The 25,064-nt window shown below is 37.0% G+C and overlaps 1 protein-coding gene across 4 annotated transcripts in view; it reads left to right on the forward strand.

Annotated features, from left to right (window-relative positions):
* The first annotated feature begins 4,636 nt into the window (after positions 1 to 4,636).
* ssh1a (slingshot protein phosphatase 1a) overlaps positions 4,637 to 25,064 on the forward strand; it is a 35,193-nt gene continuing 14,765 nt past the window's right edge. Inside the window, exons 1-3 of one of the 4 annotated variants that reach the window (XM_042723637.1) lie at positions 4,637 to 5,159; positions 9,942 to 9,979; positions 24,749 to 24,849. In XM_042723637.1, the coding sequence (XP_042579571.1) occupies positions 5,079 to 5,159; positions 9,942 to 9,979; positions 24,749 to 24,849 (220 nt within the window). In that variant the 5' untranslated portion in view covers positions 4,637 to 5,078. Of the gene's footprint in view, positions 5,160 to 9,941; positions 9,980 to 18,970; positions 19,245 to 19,273; positions 19,409 to 24,748; positions 24,850 to 25,064 lie in introns of those variants that run through there. The other 3 variants (XM_042723640.1, XM_042723638.1, XM_042723639.1) reach the window with 3 other exon arrangements.

The following is a 25,064-nucleotide window of genomic DNA, read 5'->3' on the forward strand; positions in this document are numbered from 1 at the left end:
CTTTGCTACATTCTTCATTAATAAAATTAAAACCATCAGTGCACAATTTTCAACACCACAATCTGTCAAGCACATCTTACCAGACAACATACACTCATTTACATCCTTCTCTTCACTCTTTGAGCAAGAAGTCACCAAACTCATCATTTCTAATCATCCTACGATTGTCTGCTTGATCCTATTCCATCTCATCTCCTTCAAGCCATTTCTCCTGCAGTTGTATCTGCACCCACTCACATCATTAAAACATCCCTTTGGACAGGCTCGATTAACCCTTTTATTTAAGAAACCCACCCTTAATTAATCTCTTTTAGAGAACTACAGACCAGTTTCCCTTCTTCCTTTCATTGCAAAAATGCTTGAACGAGCTGTGTTCAACCAAGTCTCTGCCTTTCTCACACAGAACAACCTCCTCAACAGCAACCAGTCTGGTTTCAGAAGTGGACATTCAATCGTGACTGCCTTGCTCTCAGTTGTTTTGATCCCTAAGACTGGCAAAAGCGGATTCCAACTCTTCAGTACATATCTTGCTGGATCTGTCCGCTGTTTTTGATACAGTGAACTACCAGATCCTCCTGTCAACCATCCTGAAAATGGCATCTCAGGAACCGCACTCCAGTGGTTTGAGTCTTATCTCTCAGATAGGTCTTTCAAGGTATCTTGGAGAGGTGAGGTGTCCAAATCGCAACATCTAACTACTGGGGTGCCTCTGGGCTCAGTTCTTGGACTACTTCTCTTCTCTGTTTAGATGGCATCACTAGGTTCTATCATTTAGAAACATGGCTTGTCATAGCAGTGCTATACTGATGACACTCAACTCTACCTCTCATTCCATCCTGATGATCCGACAATAGGATGAAGGACCATTACCTTCAACTCAACCTTGCCAAGTACTGCTTGTGGTTCCATCAATCCCATCGTTTCATCACAATTTTACCATCCTGTTATGCACATCAACAATAACTCCTTCAAAAACAGCCAGAAACCTTGGAGTTATGATTGATGATCAGCTGACTCACATTCGTAAACCACCCGGTCCTGCAGATTTGCTTTATTTAACATCAAGAAGAAAAACACATCTCTTCCATCTTGACCCTCTAACTCTAGCACTCTCTATTCTAATTCTATTATTTAAAATTTATATTTATGGTTATAAATATTTTTCTTTTTATTTATTATAGTGTTAACAATAGCTTTTATTGACTTTTTTTGTTTTTCGCTCTATTCTTTTTCTATTCTATTTGTTTTCTTTTTATTTATTATATAATAAAAAAAAACCTTGCTATATGTACTGCGTTAAGCTAACTCAGATTTGTTATAGCACTTGCATATCTTTGCTCTCTTGTTGATTTTGATTGCTTCCATTGTTCTCATTTGTAAGTCGCTTTGGATAAAAGTGTCTGCTAAATGACTAAATTGTAAATGTAATGTAAAATGATAAGTAGTATTAATAGATGTTTCATTGGGCGTATGTGCCTGGCCCGAAGTTAACTTCTGTGTTTGTTTATCAGTCTGGCTATGGCGCCGGCTACAAATGCAAGAGTTAAAGTTAAGGTTATGAGTAGGTTAAGGTTATGAGTAGGTTATGATGTTATGCTCAGGTGGTTGTGCTGTGTGATGTGTTTCACATACATTTATTTAATTGTGGCGCTCTCCACAATATCAAAACTGACAGATTTTCCAAAAGGCTTTGTTGAATAAACATGAGCATGTACTGCACGTTTAAAAATCAAAACAAGGCGCGGGTGTTTTTATATCACAGTATTTCTGAAGGATGACTACCTTAATATCATTTTAATTTCATCTTGCATGTAATTTCTGATAAAGCAGCGTTTGAGAGCTCTGGAAACCTCTGTTTCTCCCGCTTTAAAGCACCTCCTGTTGGCAGAGAATGAATTTACATTTTCAATAAGTCCATCTGATTTATGCAGCAAACATATTTTGCTTGTTATGAAAAATAATCTACTCTAGAGGGACTATTTAGTTGTTGTTATTGATTCTATTTACCGGAAGTTAAGTTAGGGCCACAAAGGCGTGCATGCGCAGTAACATTTGCTTATGTTGTTGCCGTTGAAACTGTCTATATGTAATGTTAACTTAAAAAAAATACACATAACAAGACAGGGGAAAAAATTATGTGGTAATTAACAACGCTATAAAAATATACACAACACCTTGACACCTAAAATGACTGTTCTACTGGAAACCACCCTGATGTTTTGCTTGAGTGTTTTTTATTCTTATTAGTGGTGGGTATTTTGATTCAGTTCAGCTGATTCAGTTGCTTATGTCTTTTGAATCTCCTTCAGAGACAAAAATACAAATATCTTTCAGATAAAGTGTCTTTATGTGCGACATTGAGTCACTGAAGTTACTGAATTAACCATTTAACCGATTTGTTATTGGAGTCATTTACAACTGCAACAGCATGGCGTCTTCAAATCAAAAATACAGAAACGATCTAAGCGTTTTTCCACAGTTGGAGGTCTATATCATCTGTATTCATTTTGTAAAATGCTTGGCATGGCTTTTTATCAAGCTATAAAAAACAACAATGGGAGCAGCAGCCTAAATAAACCGAGCATCTCTTTACCAAATACAGGTGCTGTTCATATAATTAGAATATCATCAAAAAGTTGATTTCACTAATTCCATTCAAAAAGTGAAACTTGTATATTATATTCATTCATTACACACAGACTGATATATTTAAAATGTTTATTTCTTTTAATTTTGATGATTATAACTGACAACTAAGAAAATCCCAAATTCAGTATCTCAGAAAATTTGAATATTGTGAAAAGGTTCAATATTGAAGACACCTGGTGCCACACTCTAATCAGCTAATTAACTCAAAACACCTGCAAAGGCCTTTAAATGGGTCTCTCAGTCTAGTTCTGTAGGCTACACAATCATGGGGAAGACTGCTGACTTGACAGTTGTCCAAAAGACGACCATTGACACCTTGCACAAGGAGGGCAAGACACAAAAGATCATTGCAAAAGAGTCTGGCTGTTCACAGAGCTCTGTGTCCAAGCACATTAATAGAGAGGCGAAGGGAAGGAAAAGATGTGGTAGAAAAAAAGTTTACAAGCAATAGGGATAACGGCACCCTGGAGAGGATTGTGAAACAAAACCCATTCAAAAATGTGGGGGAGATTCACAAAGAGTGGACTGCAGCTGGAGTCAGTGCTTCAAAAACCACTACGCACAGACGTATGCAAGACATGGGTTTCAGCTGTCGCATTCCTTGTGTCAAGCCCCTCTTGAACAACAGACAGCGTCAGAAGCGTCTTGCCTGGGCTAAAGACAAAAAGGACTAGACTGCTGCTGAGTGGTCCAAAGTTATGTTCTCTGATGAAAGTAAATTTTGCATTTCCTTTGGAAATCAGGGTCTGGAGGAGAGGCACACAATCCACATTGCTTGAGGTCTAGTGTAAAGTTTCCACAGTCAGTGATGGTTTGGGGTGCCATGTCATCTGCTGGTGTTGGTCCACTGTGTTTTCTGAGGTCCAAGGTAAACACAGCCGTATACCAGGAAGTTTTAGAACACTTCATGCTTCCTGCTGCTGACCAACTTTAGGGAGATGCAGATTTCACTTTCCAACAGGACTTGGCACCTGCACACAGTGCCAAAGCTACCAGTACCTGGTTTAAGGACCATGGTATATAGGTATTAAAAAAATTTATAAAAACGTAATTTTGAGTGTCTAATTAGTATGGCAGGTTCCGTGATTAGCGGTAAATGTCTGTCACCTGTTTTCAAACCAAGCGGCAGTTAATGCACAGAGCCGTAGTTCACTGACAAGCTATGCAATATCGTGTTCATAATCGAATGCGATTAATCTCAATTATGAACAGAATATTGCGTAGCTTGTCAGTGAACTATGGCTCTGTGTATTAACTGCCGCTCCCGTTTGAAAACAGGTGACAGACATTTACCGCTAATCACGGAACCGGCTTTACTGATGAGACACGCATGACAAATGCATGCGATTAATCGTGCAGCCCTAATGGTATCCCTGTTCTTAATTGGCCAGCAAACTCGCATGACCTTAACCCCATAGAAAGTCTATGGGGTATTGTGAGGAGGAAGATGCAATATGCCAGACCCAAGAATGCAGAAGAGCTGAAGGCCACTATCAGAGCAACCTGGGCTCTCATAACACCTGAGCAGTGCCACAGACTGATCGACTCGCCGCATTGCTGCAGTAATTCAGGCAAAAGGAGCCCCGACTAAGTATTGAGTGCTGTACATGCTCATACTTTTCATGTTCATACTTTTCAGTTAGCCAAGATTTCTAAAAATCCTTTCTCTGTATTGGTCTTAAGTAATATTCTAATTTTCTGAGATACTGAATTTGGGATTTTCCTTAGTTGTCGGTTATAATCATCAAAATTAAAAGAAATAAGCATTTGAAATATATCAGTCTGTGTGTAATGAATGAATATAATATACAAGTTTCACTTTTTGAATGGAATTAATGAAATCAACTTTTTGATGATATTCTAATTATATGATCAGCACCTGTACAAGAGGTAATAGACTCCCAGTTCATTCAAATGCCCAAGGAAATGACTCGTTCACCGAAGGGCGTGAGCGTTCGGTGGGTTCAGCCAATGATAAGTGCCTACACCGCTCGTACTCGAATACTATTGGTCCATACTACTGTCAGTCTTTGAAGGCAGAAAAAGGGTCAACGCGCTTTCAAAGGGAGGGACTCGTCGGCCGAAAAATATGGAAGTGAATCGTTCACTTACAAGATTCATTCAAAAACACCGATTCGTTCACAACAGAGACAACACTACAGGCAGTGTGTGTGAACTGAAGGCAGCCACATGCGGCAGTGAGTGAGAGTGAGAAGCACCAAAACATCATCCAGCTCATGTCAAAACGGAATCAGCGACAAAAAAACGCCGAACAGTGGCTGAGCCATGGCCTTTTAACAGCGGTCCCATCGAGCGCGTGGAGTCGCAGGGCAATCCCCGTATATCTGGCGCTGCTGCTCGGGGAAAATCCGCTAGTCGGTTTAGCTTGTGACAGATAGACTGGCCGTTGTGCTGGGAGATTTCCATCCATGGCTCTGGTAACCCTGCAGCGCTCGCCCACTCCCAGCGCGGCGTCCACTTCCAGCACCGCCACCACCAACGCGGGGGAGGTAAGCGGAAATAAACACGGGGAGATGGGATGTGATGATGTAATGATTAATAAAAACACAACAGAGCCCTTATATATGAGTCACGTAGGCCCAATGCTAATACAGCTCAGGCTGTAGAGCTAACTAGCGGGATGCCATCAGGGTTGATGAGGATTGAACGCTGTGTCACTGCGTCTGTCTGCTGTTGTGAGATGACTCGATTCGCCTTTGGGCGTTTTGTGGACTATACATGGAATTCTTGACGTGACTTCTTAAATTCAACTTGATCTTTCACCCTAATCTCGTCTGTTTTGTGATGGTGCTTCATCTTTGTTGGTAGTCATGGTTGTGATGCTCTCGAGTTGAATCCTGTCTCCAGGAGAAAGTGTTTGACAGGGCTGTTGTACTTTATTTAGCTAATGGCTTGTTTCAAGGCTGTCCTGCAATTTGTGGTTTAATGATGGCGAAAGAATGTCTGATTTTAGTAAAAAAAAAAAATTCTAAAAACACTGTTCACAGATTGATTAAACTGAGTATTATTCATGGGTATCAAGCCATAAAGGTGGACTCAGTATGTTTTACTTAAACGGTTAACACTTACATGAAGAAGACCTTTTTGTAAAAAAAAAAAATTAAAATGATGTACATCCACAGAAGGTGAAAACTTAAGACATATCAGCCGTCCATTAAAAAAAGGTTATATTTTATACGCAGTGTTGACATCACGTGACCAGTCTTGTCATGCAGTTGAGGTGCTATACAAAGCATAAACATAACAGTAATACAAACTATGCTCTTTGTATTAGGAATGTTATTTGTTACTAAAAAAAAACTTAAATTGTTAAAATATATCTCAAAATTATTAGTGTAATAGTTAAATCTTCAAAGACACTTAATAAGAAGAAATGCACCTTTTTCGTTTGAGCTGTAATGAGATATTTTATTTACTATGAATTATATATTTAACATTATTAGCATGTTATTTTTTCTGTTCTCTTCTTATATCTCTGTCCTGTTCCGAATACAATTGTTACTGTTTGTGAGTAACACAGCGTCACTTGAGGTTTTTCAAGACTGTTTGAAAACTGTATTGACACACTATTGTTAATCTTTTCTTTTTTTTTGTGGAATTCCAATAAAATAATTAATTAAAATAAAAGTGCATCCAAACAAAACAAACACAATTAATTATATTACAGAAACAATGTAACAGTTGTTATCGGTGGGATGAATAGGAACCAGCTAAACTTAAACAAATCTTACTGAGTGAACTTTTAAATGGCAAGATGTGTATACGCCACTACATTTTGTGAAAATATCATTGAAATGTTGCTCCTGTCATTGTATGTAGTAGCAGTAGAGGGAGAAGTTTGTTTGCACCTCATGATTTGTTGATGTACTGTGTGTTTCCATTCATTTGGTCAAGCTATGTTAAAAGGGGAACTGTCAAAAGGCTGAGTGCTTTTCAGTCATGAGCTATTCTTTATACAAAGAAACTATCCAACAACAGAAATACTAAGCATTGCGTGCCCTATTCCCCATAGTTACTAATTTGTGCTTCCACACACACACATCTAGCGAAGTTATCACATGTTATAATTCCATTAACATCACTACTCTATCTGAATGGTGCAGATTTGCGGGCAGTCAAAATTGTTTTACACTAGTGTAGTGGCTCTTCTTGAGCTGCCATTCTTTGTGTGAAAGTTAAAGGTCTGCCCCCTGAGCCCTGCATTTCTGCTCAACAGAAATTTAAATCTAAGTCATTGTGCCCTGGCACAGCTAAGCTCCTCTCATGCGATGAAAGGCCTCCTGTTTTTACCTTTTCATTAGGAGCGAGACCCTTTTAGCCAGTCTCACCAGGAGAGCTGTATTGCCTTTCATTGTTAGTGATTCTCAGGTGGTGGTTCTAAAAAGTGAAAAGCAATTTTCTTGTAGGCTTTAATTGTCTTTCCTTTATGAAAGCACCCCACCTTCATAATAGTTTCTTTGACATCATAGTTGCCTTAGAAATCCATTTTACACCCAGTAGGGGGCGTAAAATCTCTACACATTTGAATGGGAGCGCACAAAACACAGTGACATGGTCTGATGAATACTCTAGTATGAGACTAACTAATATAATGAATTTTAGATATTTGTATGCTATTATTATGATAAACACAGTTCAGTACCAGTACCAGGGTCAGATTATCAATATGCTTGAAACTCTGTAATGTGGTCTTTTACTTCTTAGTTGTACCAAATTTCATTTTTTTCATTAGGTTCAGATCTTTAATGTTTAAATCTATATTGTGGTTAAATTTAAAGGCCCGTTCTCACAAAGGACGATGACTATTATGATAAAGATGTAGTTCTAAAAATCATTCTTAATTTAAAAGAAAAGCAGAGTCCACATCACAACTATAATGGTTATGTCATGAAGAAACGATGACATTGGAATCACATGCAGAATGATTTTGCTCCAACTAATGAATGATAAAAATATTGATAGCTAATCAGAATCTATCCTGCTTTAAAGAGCGCGAGCATTTCAAGTGACACATGTCAAAACTGCAGCCTGCGCTTATAATAAACAGAATGTTATTGTGTGTTGCTGTGGATGCTAATGTAGTTATCGTTATTGTTCTTGGTGTGAACGGGCTTAAGAATAATTGTGCAATGTGCTACGCTAGCAAGGACACACGCTATTTAGAATTCACAGCACAATCTCAAACATGAGGACTGGGGAACATGCAGCTGCAGTGATGTCATCTCATGCAGAGACTGAGGGAGAGAGAGAGAGAGGGAGAGAGAGAGGGAGGGATAGACTGATACAAAGGATGGGTAGAGAGGTAACGAGAGAGAGATGTAAAATAAAAACTTGTTGAAGAGGAATAATGTTTTGAGTTTTCAAGGCTAAAAATCTGCAGAAGCTTTGTGTGTGGTAATTGGGTTAAATGTAACATGAAATCAAAACTGAAACTCTTTATTTTCTTAAATTATTAGTTCATATAAAAATGTAAATGCTATCATTGTTTAATTGGATTAAATTCAAGTTTATTTGTAATTTTCTACAATATATTTAGTAGTAGTTTATCAGTGGTGACTGTCAGTTAATATACATATGGCAGAAATATAAGGAAAAATCAATTAAAGATGTAATCAAACAGACGATGAACATTATTAAGTAAGTTGAATTATTAGAAAAATAATGACACCCGAGGTGGTGATGTGGCCACAACGCCAAGTGGAGTAAAACAGCAATTATTATATTTTGCCATCAAACTTATAGCAACATTTGGTAGTTCTGTATGTTGATCGGGGTTGGCGTCATCTGAGGTCGTCTGAGGGGTTGGCACCTTCTCTTCTCAGGTGTTCTGGATCCAGACTGAAGCTTGTGTAAATCCTAGTTACCACAGGATGTCAATCCCGTGGCAGAAACAGAGAAACAAAATAGAGACATAATTAGCGTAGCTGCTGTTCCAACCAAGCAAAAATAATTTGTTTAACCCGAGCTAAAGAATAATAATGTTCATTTGATCAGATATAACTGCAGTCCAAAATTATGAGATGCATTGAATTCTTGCCCAAACAGATGTTTCTTTAATCTAGATTTAAACAGAGAGAGTGTGTCTGAACCCCAAGACGATGAAGTACGATGTGACGTCAAAAAAATCGTTGAGCCATTTTGGCGGAAGTGACGAACTGCAAGCTTTAAATGCTTATATCTTCTAAATGCAAATTTTGTCACTGTTTTGGAGCACACTGCCTTATATATAACCTTAAGACTAACATATTGATACTAACAACCAAAAAACTTTAATTTTGATTTCATGGGTTCTTTAATTCAGTTTAATACCCCCCCACCAATATAATGGCAGGGGAAACACTGGAATTAAACATCCAGTTTCACTTGAATGCTCAGCAACATACTGACTTCTATCTTCTTATTTTTCACCTTTCGCCCAATCTGTTCATCCACTTAATGTGTTATAAATCACGGAGAAGCTTCACACCTCCACAATGTCTGTTTCTGTTCACAAACCTCATTGTTTCCACTCCTCATTCAGCCCTGCTTATAAAGTTTTATAAGCCTAGCTTCTGCATGAAGGGAGAGATGGTGGTACGTGACAGAATCTCTGGCACAGCCAGTTCCCCCGACACGGTTTCTTCGCCTTCAGGCATCTGTCACATCTGACCATGGCACACTCCCCGGCCTTCATTCAGTGCTCATACCACTATCAGTAACCTAATAATCAGGGCCGTCATGTTCACATACAGTGAAGAGCTATTTTAAAAACACTCTTTGTTATGATGAAACCTTATCTTAAGGAGAGGCCCCATTCTTCACGTTTCAGCTTTGAGAGAACATTTCTTCTTTGTCATATTATGCTGCTGTGAATAGTGATATATCAAAGCTTTTTTTGTTATTTGGGACACAGAGGTCTTGTATTGTGCTACACATTTAGCAAAGAAAGAGAGAGAGATCGTGTGGGGGGAAAGAACCATGTTTAGACCAGATTGTTGTGCGTTGCGCTGGGTTTGAGTCGGGTGAGGTTGTGGAATTTGGAAAAGTTCCGAGGCCTGAGGGATTCTGGCCTTTCTGACATTTTCACAGCAGATGCTGAATTTAAAACTTATAATTTGGTTTAGGTAGAAGATGCATGAAGACATAATTAGATTTATTACATCAGAATACTGCTCTATTCTTTATATCAAGGTTCAAAGCAATAAAATTAAAATAGATGAGTGTGGACATGTCTTAGTGATCTGTATTAGATGACTAACTTCTGTTTCCTCACACTTTTTTTATTTTTCCAGGACTTTGGAAGTGATGATGAGCGCCGGCTAAATCAGAGGTAACAACTGACTTTTAAATGCAAGTTTTTCTGCGTGTGTGTGTGTGTGTGTGTGTGTGTGTGTGTGTGTGTGTGTGTGTGTGTGTTCCCAAGGTCCAATCTGTCAGAAGCAGATGATGAAGAGTCTGTCAGTTCCACGATGGGAGGAGTCTTCATCGCACCCTGTAGTTTGCGAGAGGTTCTGCTCCACTATTCTAACACATATAATCAAAGATATCTGAGCCCAGGCGTCTGATCACTGCTTTCACAGCAGCTCTAACACCAGAGTGGGTTTTTATTACAGTTTCAGTTCCTCTTCGACTGAAGTGAGATCAAATAGGTTTAATTTGAGACAAACATCTCGCTGGCTTTCCTGTATCAGACACTATATCGTTCCTAATGAATATTTGTCTTATTAGAGCGATCGGGTTCCTTGTAATTCAGTAGCTGTAGTGGACAGATGGGTGAAATAGTGTTTAGTAGAGTTGCCAACTACCTTCTGCAGGGCTCCAGACTGGATTGGTTTCTAAAATTAAAAATTTAGGAGCTAAACTGACTTTTTTACAATCTAGGCTTATTGGAAAAATGTGCCTTTACCTACATTTTTTGCAACACTCCAAAAAGGTACCTTTACATACAATTCACTGAAGTGAAATTCCAACTGAAATGACCAGTGGTATCAGTTAAACAACTTTTATTTCTTCTTACGCAACGTATATTTAAGGGACAGATTATTGAATGACAGATACTTATTTTCTCACATTTACTTTTTTTTTTTCCATTTGCGTTGCATAAGCACTCATGTATGGCTTTTTGGATGTAGTAAACTTGCTCTCCTGTCACAAAGAGCTCAAAAAAAGGTCAAAGACTTGAAAGCAAGCTAAACAGGTGTGATTGCTTGAGCAAATGTGTTTGCATCTCATGTTAGTCTAGGTGGTACGTTTCCTTTTAGCACCACTCCCTGGACATTTCACTTTGAAAGTGGGGTGAAACTTGCAAACAACAATGCTGTATCATTCTTTGCACACTTTGCTAATGAGCCCGGGTTTCTGTTTTTATTTGGCAAATTGCAGAATCAGTTTTATTCCAAGTCACAAGCAAGTTTGAGAAAGGTTTGTGAGTTTATTTATTTTTTGTCAGACTTTGTGGTGCCTTATAATGAATTCATGAATGAAACTGCATAACACATAACAGAGAGAGGAACTGCATGCATGACATTTTAGTTCTATTTTTGACGCTAAATTAATTTCTAGGGGTGGAACTATCTGTTTTGTTTTTTTTTGACCGATGAGAGACGTTTAGAATATTTCGGAAAATCATTGGTTTTCAGTATTTTTTTAGTGACGCTGGTAGTGGAGAAATTTCAGCTTTAATTGATCACAAATGTAAAAATATGCTGATGCAAGAATCAATGCAGTATATATGATTTTACAGTCACAGCCTTGGTCTTTAGTATAAGGCCCAAAGGCTTTTCCAGGAGGGAAGGCATTTGTCCAGACTGTTTTTAGATTCAGTGTTTTTTCATTGAACATATCTTTTAGAAGACGTATTAATCTAGGACTTGTGTCTGCTGGGATTGGACTAATGTCCCAGTCATTTCAAACTTTGAATCTAGGTCACCTCTAAGGCTGGAAGAAAAGTTTTTAAGAGACATGCCGTTCACTGATGTGCAGATCTTTGTGAAACTCTGAGCTCTGTATTTCAGTGTTGCCATCTAGGTATTGGCCAAACAAGGTCAAAATACAACTTGTGAAGACGGTTGGAATTCTTATGTACAGTACAGATGGAGGAGCTAAAGGAAGAGGATGTGTACAGAGGAAGATTTGTCATTCTAAAGGTCACATGACATCCTCAAAGGTCACATTGCTCAGGAAATAACTCTTGTGTTGACTGTAAACTCAACACAAGTTAAATCAATAGCAATTTTTGTCCTACACTTACATTTTCTGTCTAAATAACAGTAGAGGTACTATAATGACTTGTTTGTTTCGTGCTTTTGGTAAAAGTATCTGTGAATGAACGGCTTGTATGAAGCACATTCAAACAAACTAATCCCCAGAACGTGTGAGCACAGAGATAATGAGTACTTTGTTAAAGACTAAAAGGAAACTGGTCGTTTTTTATTTTGATCAATCTTAGAAAAGGGAGTGGAGGAGTTAGTCGAATGAACCCACTAACGCCGTCTGTCTGTTTTCTGCTGGATGTAAGCACATGTGCCGTGTGTGACCTACATAAGGTCATCTGATAAGCGAAAGAGCAGTTGTTCCCTCAGTGCATTTTAAGTGCTTTTAGAACTTTCTGTCCATCTCTGTCTCTTTCTCGCTCTGTTTGCCTTGTGATTGGTTTAGAAGGCAGTGCTTAGTGTTTCTGTAAAAACAGGATATGCGAAAAAGACTCTGAGATCCAGCGTTAGCGATTGCAAACACAATGGAGGCTGTGTCTGATTTTTGTATCTTCCTGTGACTCATAGATAAGACTTGAGTCCCTCAGCACTTCTTAACCAAACAGAGTTTCTTTCAAAGACCAATTAGAGAGAACATACAGTGAACCCAAAAAGTAGTGGGCACTTAAGCTACACTTCAAAATAAAGTAATTGCAAAATCAATTTGAGATCGCTTTAATTATCGTTTTAATGTATTTATTAGTGCTTGGCAACGAGTAATGGCATCCAAAGTAACAGTTTTGGTGCACATAATATAAGTGTGTGTACTGTGTGTATCTATTATTTGTGTGTGTGTGTGTGTGTATATATATATATTTATATATTTATATATATATATACACACACATGCATGTATATTTAAGAAATTTTTTTATATTAAATATATATATAAAAAAATTACATGAATATAAATGTATACATATAAATATTTTCCAAATATATACTGTATGTGTGTGTCTTTTATATATACATAATAAATATACACAGTACACACACACATATTCTATAAACAAAAACTTTTATTTTGGATACGATTAATCGCGATTAATCATAGCCCAGCACTAGTATTTGTCTTATCATGCAGGTGTTTGCAAACCCCTAGTGGTTTATGAAGGAACTGCAGAGAGTTCCAATAAATAATTCAAATAAATAAATGCTTTGAAAATTAAAACAGTCAAAACAATAAAATAAAAATTAAATAAAGATAAAAATTCAATATAAAGATTGTTTTTTATTTGTCTACCTGCATGTCAAGTGACCATTAACTGACAAACACCTAAACAATCATCCAGAAGCAACAGTTTGAAGTTAAAACACCTTAATAATGGAATTGTTTCTTATAAAACACGCAGCTTTTCACCTCACAAGATGTTAATTAATGGACTGGAGTCATGTGGATTGCTTGTGGATTATTGTGTTGTTTTATCAGCTGTTTGGACTGACGGCACCCATTCAATGCAGAGCGTCAATTGGTGAGCGAGTGATGTAATGCTATATTTCTCCAAATCAGTTCTGAAGAAGAAACAAACTCAATAAATTGTCAGCAAATTTTCATTATTGAACTATTGAATTAGTCTGAATACTTATTGAGGTCACTGTATCTTCTAAAATCAGAATAGAAATTCCAATTTCACTAATGTTCAAACTTTATTCTAAAAATCTATGTGTTTGTGGGACTATCCAGAGCACGGAAAGGTTGTGTGTGCTGGGAACAGGATGTCCTAGAGGCTCATGTGAAACAAATCCTCTTTTAATGAGGAAAAACAAGGTTCAGATAAAGTCACTAGTGCTACAGATGCATGGAGCTAAATAAAACAATGTAAGAATAGCAGCATCAGCACTTCTTCCGCACAAACAGCCATTTTAGACAATAAAACTTAGATTAAATTTAGGATGAACCTCAGAAGGAACTGAAACACTAGTAGTTTTGGAGAAGGTCAGTCTAGAGTCTAAACTAGCTGTTCTGAAGATACAAACTACTAGTTGTTAAATGTTAAATAGGTCCTGGACTGAGCATTCCAGCTTGCCTTGTTCCATTCAATGTTGTGCAATTATTAGAACGTAACAGATTCCCGGTATTTGATGTAATTCATTTATGCACACATGTAAAGACCTGTCCTTCTGCCTGAGCTCTGTGATTCCTAAAGGAAAACCCATCGCTAGTAGAAAATGGTTTGAACCTGACAAATTCCTTTTCTGTTACCTAAGACTGACTTTTCTTGTTTTTTTTTTCCTGAAATACTGTGGAACATTTGTGTTGTGGCAGAATCTGCAGAGCTGTTACGTGCAGTTTGTGGTTTAGTGTGAACTCTGTGGAAAGGGCTGATGAATGCCATGGAATATTGCCTTTGAATATTTGTAAAGGAGATATATAGCATGTTCATGCAAATGAGAATGTTTTATTTGTATTTATTGCAGTTTTATGGTCACATGGTGACCCATACATGTTTAACATAAATGGCCCAGTTTGTACATGAGAAAATGATTACTGTAAGTGATGCACAATACATCTGTACCATGTCAATTACTGTGCAATATGAAATATTTTTTATTTGTTGTATCTATTGAAATTCTAAATATCATTTTACTGTTGCACTGAAAAATCTTAATTGTTGTTATTATTATTATTATTATTATTATTATTAATTTATAATTTTTTACAGTGCAATACATTAGTTTTGTTATTTTAATATTTTGTGGTCATATTGATTTATGGTTTAGATACATTTGTTATTTAACATTTTATAGTCATAAATAATAACAAAAATGTTTTGCCAGATTGCATAGTCTTGCAAATTACAAAGCAAGCACCGCAAATTTTTTATTTATTTTTTTAAATCAGGAAAATTTCAATTTGATTACTTTTTCCCAAGTTGTGCAGCTCAACTGTGATCTATGCCTTCAAGCATTTTGAAACGGGCATAGCTGGATAAGAAAGTATTTTGTGTTATCTGGATGAATAGGCTAAACAGAGGAGCCCCCCAAATTTTACCCTTATCAGAGACAGAACCCCTCTAAAAGCTGTAACCCTAATCTTACTCTTTGAGAGATGTACACAGGAATGCCCACTGAACCGGCCAAAGACTTTTCCTGTGAAATCAACCAGGCGGCACAGCATTGAGCCAGCTGGTGATTTCACCAAACAGACACCGAGGCAGGAGCAGCCAAGCACAGCAATCTGTGTTTATGTTTGGGTGTAGCTGTAGTGTATATCAGGGGTTGAGTATTTGGGTGTGTGGATGTCTCTGATCTGTTAGGGAATATACAAGTTAAAATGTTGCAGTATTGTTCTGGAAAAAAAACAAACAAACATGATTTACAGTTGATCTTATTTTTTTTTTATTTTTTTTTGTCTTTAGAGGGTGTTAAAGTGCACTTTCAGCCAATGATAACATTTATATCTTGCTACCAACCCTGCTGATCAAAGCCTAGTCTAAAACCAGCCTAAGTTGGTTTGCTGGTCTTAACCGGACTTCCAGTCTGGGAAGGCTTTTGGCTGGTTTCAGAGCAGTTTTGGACACTTTTAGCTGGTCAGACTGTGACAAAATATTAAGCTAGCTAAGAACAGCAAACTAGCTTTTTTTTTCGGCAGGATGTACTTCATACCAAAACATGGTATTTCCATTCACATCTTAAACTTAAAATGATCATATATGTACAGAAATCAAATAACGCTGAATAAAAGATCCACTGCTTAACATATTAAACGATGAGAGGAAAAGCCTGCAACCAATTACAAATGTGAACTGTCAGCCAGAATAGAAAGTGACCTATCTGCATGAGCAAGCAATTGGCCTATTATTGTATATAGCAATTAAATTCAGTAGCATGACCTTTTTATTTATTTAGATGCCTGAATGAAAATGCAGTCACCCTCAGCCCATCCAAGATGTTGATGCATTTGTTTCTTCATCTGAACAGATAAAGGGAAATTTTAACATTGCATCACTTGTTTGCATTCTCTGGATCCTGTGCATTAAATGAAGAAACAAACTCATTTACATCTTGGATGGCCTGAGGGTCAAATATTCTTTGGTGAACTATTATTTTAAAATAACATTACTGTTTTCTTAGAATCACACATTCTACTGCAAGTGCATAAAAATGCATGAATGTGCATCGCATTGAATTGATATTAATTCTTGAGACTATAGAGTTGTTTTCAACATCATTCTGACTCAGGCCAAAGTGTGTGGCAATTCATATGATTAATAAATAAGACAGGCATTTGGCCAACAGATTGGTGAACACTGATGTCATATGCAATTCATCATTCTCGCCTTGACACCTGAGAAAAGATTGGTGCACCGTTTGCCCTCCTCCCTCTTTTTTGTCCCTTGTTTTTCCTTCGTTGCTCGGCAAATATATAATGGAAATGTTATGTAACATCTGCTCCCAGAACAGAAGCTTTTAATCTTTTTGTGCCTGTATGTGCAGAAAAGCGATTGTGGCACTTTTGTGTACCAGTGCAGTCTCAGCGCACTGAAATAATCCAGTGACACACACTCCTTACAATACACACACACACACACACACACACACACGCCTGATCTGTTTAAAGCTCCACATGCAGGCATCCTTAATCGGGACACCTGTCAGGTGTTCTGGAGTCTGCCTGATAGCATTGCCATGGTTATGCTGAGTCACATGGGAAGCTCCGTAAGTGTCGTCATGTGCTTCATGACTTACTGTGTCAAAGCGTGAATAAGTAAAGCTGATCGCTTTGGGATATACATCATGAATATATTTAAACACTCACACCTGTCATATATATTACAGTAGCACATATGCCCAAGACAGAAGAATGTCTGGTCAAGTACCACATGGCCAGCTGTTGTAGTCTATTAGGGCTTTTTGTTAGGATGAAGGGGATAGACTTCTGGGAAATTCAAAAAACGATGTTTGATTGTTATCAAAGTAGGTCATTAGCAAATTCCACACAATTTTTGTTGGTGGTAAATCATTCCAGATTAAGAAAGATGTCTATGAGGAGGAGTTCTGAATTAAAAACAAACATTTTGTGACCTAACCAATAAATATTCCAGGCTCAAAGCAAGAGAACATTTTCCTTAATTTGTACATTGAACAAACAAATTAATCCCTTGAAATTTCCACAGGAATTATTTTGGTAACACATAACTATACTGCAAAAATAGTATAAAAGTATTTTTATACTTTTTTTTTTTTTTTTTTACTATTTTTTATGTGTGAATGTATATGTTTTCCTATAAAATATCCTTATAACATTATCAATTTACATATAAACTATTTAATATCTGGTAATGTTTCTGAAAGGAGAGTCATATGCTTATCAAGTATGCATTTATGGGATCAAAAATGCAGTGTTTTTGAAAGTACAGTAAGTTACGTTACAGTAAACAAAAATACAGTAAGTTATGTTTATCACCCCATTGGCATCTTGTATTAAAAATAATCCTCAATCATTTTTGTTTGATTTATGCTTAAAAAAACTGGTAAAAATGAATGAAAATGAACTTAATTCTATAATATATTCTTTTAAAACAAGCCCCAAGTCTTAAACATGTATTTAATGATATTTTGATAAACACTTAATAAAATGACTTTTTGCCGTGTATAAGTTTATGTGGCAAAAAAATATTTGACCCTCATTTCTGAAGGAAACCCTTCGTAATTCTGCGAGACTACTCTCTGAGGGACTGTTTACTTTCATGACGTCACACAGACAGGCATCTGAGATCGGCTTGATTTGAGAAAGGGGTAAAGACTTTAGTAAATTATTATTATTTTTTTTTTTATCATTATAGGGTGGTTGTGTACACACATTGCCAACACACATTTCAGTTCAAAAAAACTTGTAAAAGTGCATGTAGCATCCGATGACCCCTTTAAGGTGTTCTTGTAACAGTGTAATTGTACATTCAAGTACTGAGTAATATCAGTTAACTACATGTACTTACTATAATTATTACTGTAATTATGCATAATTTATTGTTATTATACTAGTAAGTACATGTAACAAGGACACCTTGAAATAAAGTGTTACCCAAGTTCATTACTGTATACATGGTTTCTGCTTATTTTGATAAACTGAGGGACAAGTCAGGGTTATTTTTAGTGGTAATTGACAGAAATATGGCTTTTATTGAACCCAGGACATTCCTTCAAAGAGTGTAACCTGGCAGCGTTTTGTTTGTTTGCTGTTTTTGTTTGCTTGTTTCACAGATCTCGCCGATCCAGATTCCCTTTCACTCGGCTTCTTTAGTTATTTCAGACGGCTCTCTTCATCTTCCTTTCTGTTCATCCTTCCTTCCTTCTTAAATATCTCCCCCCTCCCCCTTTTTTGTAGATTCCCCCCTGGCTGTTTCTGTTCCTTGGTGTCTCAGTTTACTCTTTGTCCTGTTTGATCAGCTTTTAGACAGAAAGAGTCAGAGTTCTGCTTCTTCATTTGTGTGTGTGTGAGAGAGACCCAGTACTCTGTCCTTCTCAGTCAAGCTGCAGATAGTGGAGTACAGACGGTCAGCCGGTCTCTGCACTTACTGCAGTCTACTTGGGACACTCAAGGGGGGAGCTCATCCCCCATCTCTGCTCCTAATGAGATTTTAAAGAGGCTTCCCTGCTTCGTCCGACAGCAGCAGGCACTGTTGCCCATGCTTAGCCCATGTGAGGATTCTGAGACAGATCATTTTAAGGTGTGGCAAGCAATGAGGAGTCCCAGCTAAGAAAGTCAACAAGACATTTCTTCCAGCTGTTAGCAGTCTGTTTTTTTTTTCTTTTTGTCTGACTGATTGTCTTTAGGAACAAGTGGGATTTTTTATGCTTTTTCTCTCCATTTTTCTTTATCATTGCTGTCAGATTTGTTGGAGTCAAGCTGTTTTATTTCTCCAAGAGACACACTTCTCTGCAGGGCTTCTTGCAGTGCCAGAGTTGTTTGGAGTGCTCTAATTTCATTGGAGAGATCTCATGCGCACACACAGAGTGCTTCATCCCTTCCTACAAAGACAAGGGAACAGGTTTTTCCTCCTCTAACTATTTAGTGACACACAGAGAGAGAGAGAGAGAGAGAGAGAGAGGGAGAGAGGGAGGGTGGGTGCGCGTCAGTAGAAACTGGCTCACACACTCTCAGCTCTCAGAGAGCGTCAGACCGAGGAAGGGGCTGCAGACGTGCTCCTCCTCCCCTCTGTGTGCTCGTAAGCAGCTGGACATCTGAGCGAAGCGTGCTGCTGCGGACCGGGGCGAGGGAGATTTCCCTGCAGCCAGGAGCAGGATGCATCTGGTCGTGGACTCCTGTCAGGAAGTTGTGCTGAAGATGCTACCGTACTTTGTGGATAATGCATTCGTCACACAGAGACAGATCTACCACATGTGAGTGTATCAGTGGAGTCTTAAGTGAAATCACGGCTGATGCAGATTGCAGTGCTTTGATTGACTCTTGTGATGCATGTGCAGTAAGATCCAGATGTCTGGAAAACAGGGATTCGGATTTCTAAATCTGGAAATGAACAGTGTTTTAGGATTTTGGTGTGAAGGTAATATGAAATATTTAAGATTCTGTACTATTTCTAGGTTACTAATTAAACAAATTTGTTAAATGTGAACTATTTACAAATGGTCAGATGTTCTTTTTTCTACTGAAGCTCAAGATGCTGTACAGATTATTCCCAAATTGTGCTGGAGAACGTGATCAGCAGGTTTTACACCAACTTGTTATAGAGCTCCAACTGCGTCTGAGTTCTGCTGTCATTAAAGTACAAAGAAAAAAAAAGAAGACATTTTTAAATGTTAATTAATCTTCTGAAATGATTATTTACAGCTCAAATTGTTATGGTAATAATACACAGTTTGGGGGTGGTAGAATATTTAATGTTTTTGAAAGAAGTCTGACTAAGGTTGAATTTATTTGATCACATGTATAATAAAAGCACAAATATTTTAAATAATTTTTTCAGTTTAAAATAACTGCTTCCGTGTTAATATATTTTAAATATATAATTTATTTTTGTGATGCAAAGCTGAATTTTCAGCAGCAGTTACTCTAGTTTTCAGTGTCACATGATCCTTCAGAAATCATTCTAACATGCTGATTTTGTGCTCAACAAATTGTTTAAAATAATTGAGCTGGTAAATATTTTTATGGAAACCATATTTCACTATTTCAGGATACTTTAGAAATTAGAAATCTTTTGTAACAAGTATTTTCACTAGTGGTTTAACATTTGGGCCCCATTGAAACTTCTGGTAAATTTCTTGTAATAAGTTAACTGTAGTACAGCATCAACTTGGACTACAGGTGTGACCCAGTTATAGCAGCTGGCAGCATTCATGCATACTTCATATTTGTCTGAGGCAAATATATTTGATCTCACATGTGTGTTTGTTCTTTATGTTGGTCACATACTATAGATTTGCACTGACCTCTGAAATCTTGTCTTGCCTCATCAGAACAGAGTTTTGTTGCTCTTATGTAAGAGTGATTGCCAGTGTTACCTGAGAGGTAGTGATGTTGTTTGCATATCTGAATGAAAGTCATGCGGTTGTCTGATTTTGCAATTTGTATTTGCCCTGGGTTGTGTTTGAGGCGCAAACTATGTGCATTATATAAGAGGCAACGTACCACTTTGTTCCTGCAGATGGTCATTTCACAAATACTGTCAGACGGAGATGATGCAGTGCCAAATGAGTCATAACCTTCACACAAATTTACTAACACTTACAGAATGTGGGATTGTTAGGTCTGCATGTGTATGATACCGTGCTGTGATATGGAAAGTATTTTTGGCTTATGCATTTGTGGAGGGGTTGTTGAGAAAATGTGTGTGTGTGTTTGGGAGAAAGCGAATAAGAGTTAATCAGAAGTTGTCCCTCTACTTGGGTAGGCAGATATGTTTGATGATTTCCTGTCAATATAAAATTAAGAAACATAATGAGAATTGCAACTGTTTAAATGCACTTGTATCTAGCCATTGTTAGTTAGGCATGTCATTGTAGGTACAGTATATTATCATTTTTATATTGTGACACATGAGTATATGAGCATTAAAATTTTAAGTTAAGTTTAAACTCAGTAGCAAAAACAGTATTAGAGTTAAAAAGTTCAACTAATTTCATGGATCAGTTCAACTTGAAATCAATTCAGAATTCTGATTTATTGATTCATTAGCATTATCGTTCACATCTACATTGATTTTACTTCCTGCTTTAGACATTTTGAATACTTTACTACGATTTGTTCCAAGTGATTGTTCCTCTGATTGAAATTAAGCTATTAAGAAAAAGTCTAAATATTGATTATATACAGTATACTACAGTGGCCGAGAAGTGCAAAACAAATCACAAACGCAAATGCAAACCTAAAAAACAAACTAACAATTCAGAAAACACAACAATAATTCAGAAAACATTATAACAAGTCAGAAATCACATTGACAAATCCGAACTCAAATAACAAGTCAGAAAACACAACGACAAATCAGACAAACCGGAAGAGTTGGTGTAGTTTGAGACGGCGCCATTCATTTGGGATTGCTCACCGCTGACTGGACGAGACATCTGTCAATCAAGGTATACAGAAAGAACTAGCCGAAGAACACAGATAGACGCTCTGTATGTTTCATTCCATAGTAAGCACATTTCATACAATACATTTAAACTGAGCTACTTTAATACGACCTCCAATCTTTCTACCACGACTCTGCTGTTTTTCGGCTGGTTCTTCCTGTATACCTTGATTGACAGATGTCTCGTCCAGTCAGCGGTGAGCAATCCCAAATGAATGGCGCCGTCTCAAACTATATCTAACTCTTCCGGTTTGTCTGATTTGTTGTTGTGTTTTCTGACTTATTTTGTTTTTGGATTTGTCATTGTGGTTTCTGACTTGTTATATTGTTTTCTGAATTATTGTTGTGTTTTCTGAATTGTTATTTTGCTTTTTAGATTTGCATTTGCGTTTGTGAATTGTTATTTTGTTTTCAGAATTATGATTTTGCACTTCTCGGCCACCGTAGTATATGCCTAAAATAATACAACAAACATTATCTAAGTAACATAAAAAGCAAATAAATGTGAAGAGAAAAAAAGAAGCAGAATTATTTAAGTAAATACATACATTTAATTATTTAAATAATTTATTTGAACAATTACATTAAATAAAGTAAAATTATATGTTGTGTATCATGCAAGGAATTCTATTTCTATGGTTGTAGTTTTTACTTTTAAAATCTATACATTTGTTATTATTTTACAGTAAAATTACATGTAATGGTAACATGGTATGGTAACTTTTACAGTTAACCGTGTATGTGTGTGTGTGTGTGTTGTGTGTGTGTGTATGTATATATAATATATATATATATATATATATATATATATATATACATATATATATACATATACATATACATATATACATATATACATATATATACATGTATATATAAAATTTTATTATTATTATTATTTTTTTTTTTTTTTTTAGTATAACTGAGTTAATTTGTGTAATATTTGTCAGGAAGAAAGTTGACAACTTTATATTTGTGGTGCAGTTTAGATTCCAGATTTTCTACCAAAGGGCTTTTCATCCAACACCAGGTACCACGTATCCATCTGCGGCTGACTCTAAACATGCAAGTGAAACGTGGACAGAGGCGTTTTAGAGCGGTTACTTCTCAAAACTCTTACTCACATCATAATTACACCCTTGGAGATGAGCATATTCTGCTCAGGGCTCGTGTATCGTCATTTACAGCTGTCTGTCTCTCAGTCATGACTCAATACATCAGCCCAACCGCGCTGAGCTGCTTCCAGCCTTCACATAAATCGCTCAGAGGGGCGGACAGAGAGAGAACACAAAGAGAGGAGGATGGAAACAAAAGCCTCTGTGATCCGCTGACACCCCTGTGGCCTTTGGAAGGAGGGTGAGAAACTTGAAGAGGGGAATTAGAGAAAGGGAGGAGGAGGAAGGAGGAGAGAAATAAAGAGACCGGTGGGCTGGGGAGTCAGGGGTACAATGCCAGTTTTGTTGCCGGTTGCTTATCATGTGATGTTGTTCCTCTGAATGCTGAGACACTGGAAGTCCAGTCAGGAAAAATGAGAGGGATGAGTCAGCAAAGGGTCACAGCCACAGAAGGCCTAGAAAACAATGTAACCCTGAAATATTTTGCCTGTCTATCTAACAAGTTGGCCATAACAAATCTCAGAAGAAAAGCATTGTCTTGCTACTGTTGCCTGTTTAGCGTCAATTCTGTTTATCTAGAAAAATAACCTGAGACAAATGGGCAGTAGAAAACATATTGCACAGTTCGGCTGTATTCATGCACGCAGACCAGTCTTAATCACAGTTCTGCTGATAAACAGTTCTCTTATAAAAGAGAGGGACAACTTCATTCTTTAACTGATCTGACTGCTTTAAATATTCAGGAGAGTGATTTAGAGAGTGTGTGCTGCATGAATGGAGCCACAGTCAACAGCTAGTTGTCTGACATATATATGGTATTGTAGGTTGTTTTGTACTTGTCAGTCATTAATGTTTGGCCAGTTATGACAAAAATAAAATAAGGGATAAAGTGCAATAAAAAGTCTTGATATTTTCTGACATTGTCTGCTGTTATGGTTACAGGTGTTACTTGCATGCAATGTACACATAAAACATATATATATGTACAAAATATTCTGCACAATATTTACTCTCTGTCACCCTCTCGGTTTTGTTGTTGTTTTTAAATATACATTATGTATACAGACCAAATCCAAGGGCAGGGAGAGGCCATGTATACATACTGTAAGCACAACAAAGTTCATTAAACCGTCAACTAAAGTCATGTGCCACTCCACCGTGTTCAGTCTAATTAACATGAAGCATCCCTGCCCTGTTATGACAGTCTGATAATAGACAAAAGTGTTTTCTTGACAGCTCAGTGATCTCTGGAAGATATTAAGAGCATTTCTCACCTTACCAGCTGTAGTCCTGTCATTTCCCAGCACTGAGTTTCGTTAAGATTTAATTGTGGTACAGTGCATTAGAATAATAGTGAGCCTCAGGTGGTTCACATTTCTAGAAGTGTGTTTAACTGCATGTGAGGCTAATTTCTGCCACACCTGAAATCACAGACCTAAAGCACCTGTCGCGAGCATACAGGCGAGTGATGGTGAGATGGGTTGTATAACATGCAAAATTCAACCCCAGAGGTTTAAAGATGTACAGTCATAGTTCATTCACAAAATATATAAAATATTATTAACATCTTGGCTGTTTATTTGTACTTATGAAGCACATATTCTGCATGACCATATTCTACATCTCTTATCCTACCCAATACCTAAACTTAACAACTACCTTAAGAACTATAAATAAGCAGCAAATTAGGAGTTTATTGAGGCAAATATTGGACCTTAAAATGAAGTGTGACTGTGCTTTTCATTGTACACTTATATATATACGTATATTTGCACCATTGTTTAAAGATTTATTTATTTAATTTTTGGAAAGAAGCTTACCAAGGCTGCATTTATTTAATCAAAAATACAGTAAAAACATATATATATCTATATATATATATATATATATATTATATATATATATATATATATATATATATATATAATATATATATATAAAATTTGTATTTATTTTTTATTGTCATTTATGTCTGTGATGGTAAAGCTGAATTTTTAGCAGCCATTACTCTAGTCTTCAGTGTCACATGATTCTTCAGAAATCATTGCAGATTTTTTTTCATTGCTGGTTTTCCCAAAATCAGAATCTACAAAATTACATTACATTGATTCTCTGAAATGTCACACAAGCATGTTTTGTTTCATTGTTAGCCATGCTTCTCACACTGTCTCCTCTACCCTTTCCTTCCCTTTTACAGTCTAAGCGAGAGCTTCTTCATGGTCAAGGGGGCCGCTCTGTTTCTGCAGCAGGGCAGCTGTCCACAGGGTCAGAGAGTTCATCCTCACCACAAACATGCAGGTGGGTCCATGCTTGCACTTGAGGAGTCTCTATAAAATCTATCTCCTCATATCACACATTAGTGAGTTTCTGCATTTAGATGAACAGCTAAAAAGTCAATAAGTATACTTGAATTTTTATCACAGCACAAGTGTAATTTTTTGTACAGAATGCTCATTATTTGAGTGAACCTCAGTCCTTCATTAACTGTATCTCAGATGTGTTACTTCAGTTTT

Source organism: Cyprinus carpio, chromosome B5 (assembly GCF_018340385.1).
Source record: "Cyprinus carpio isolate SPL01 chromosome B5, ASM1834038v1, whole genome shotgun sequence".
Lineage (NCBI taxonomy): Eukaryota > Metazoa > Chordata > Actinopteri > Cypriniformes > Cyprinidae > Cyprinus > Cyprinus carpio.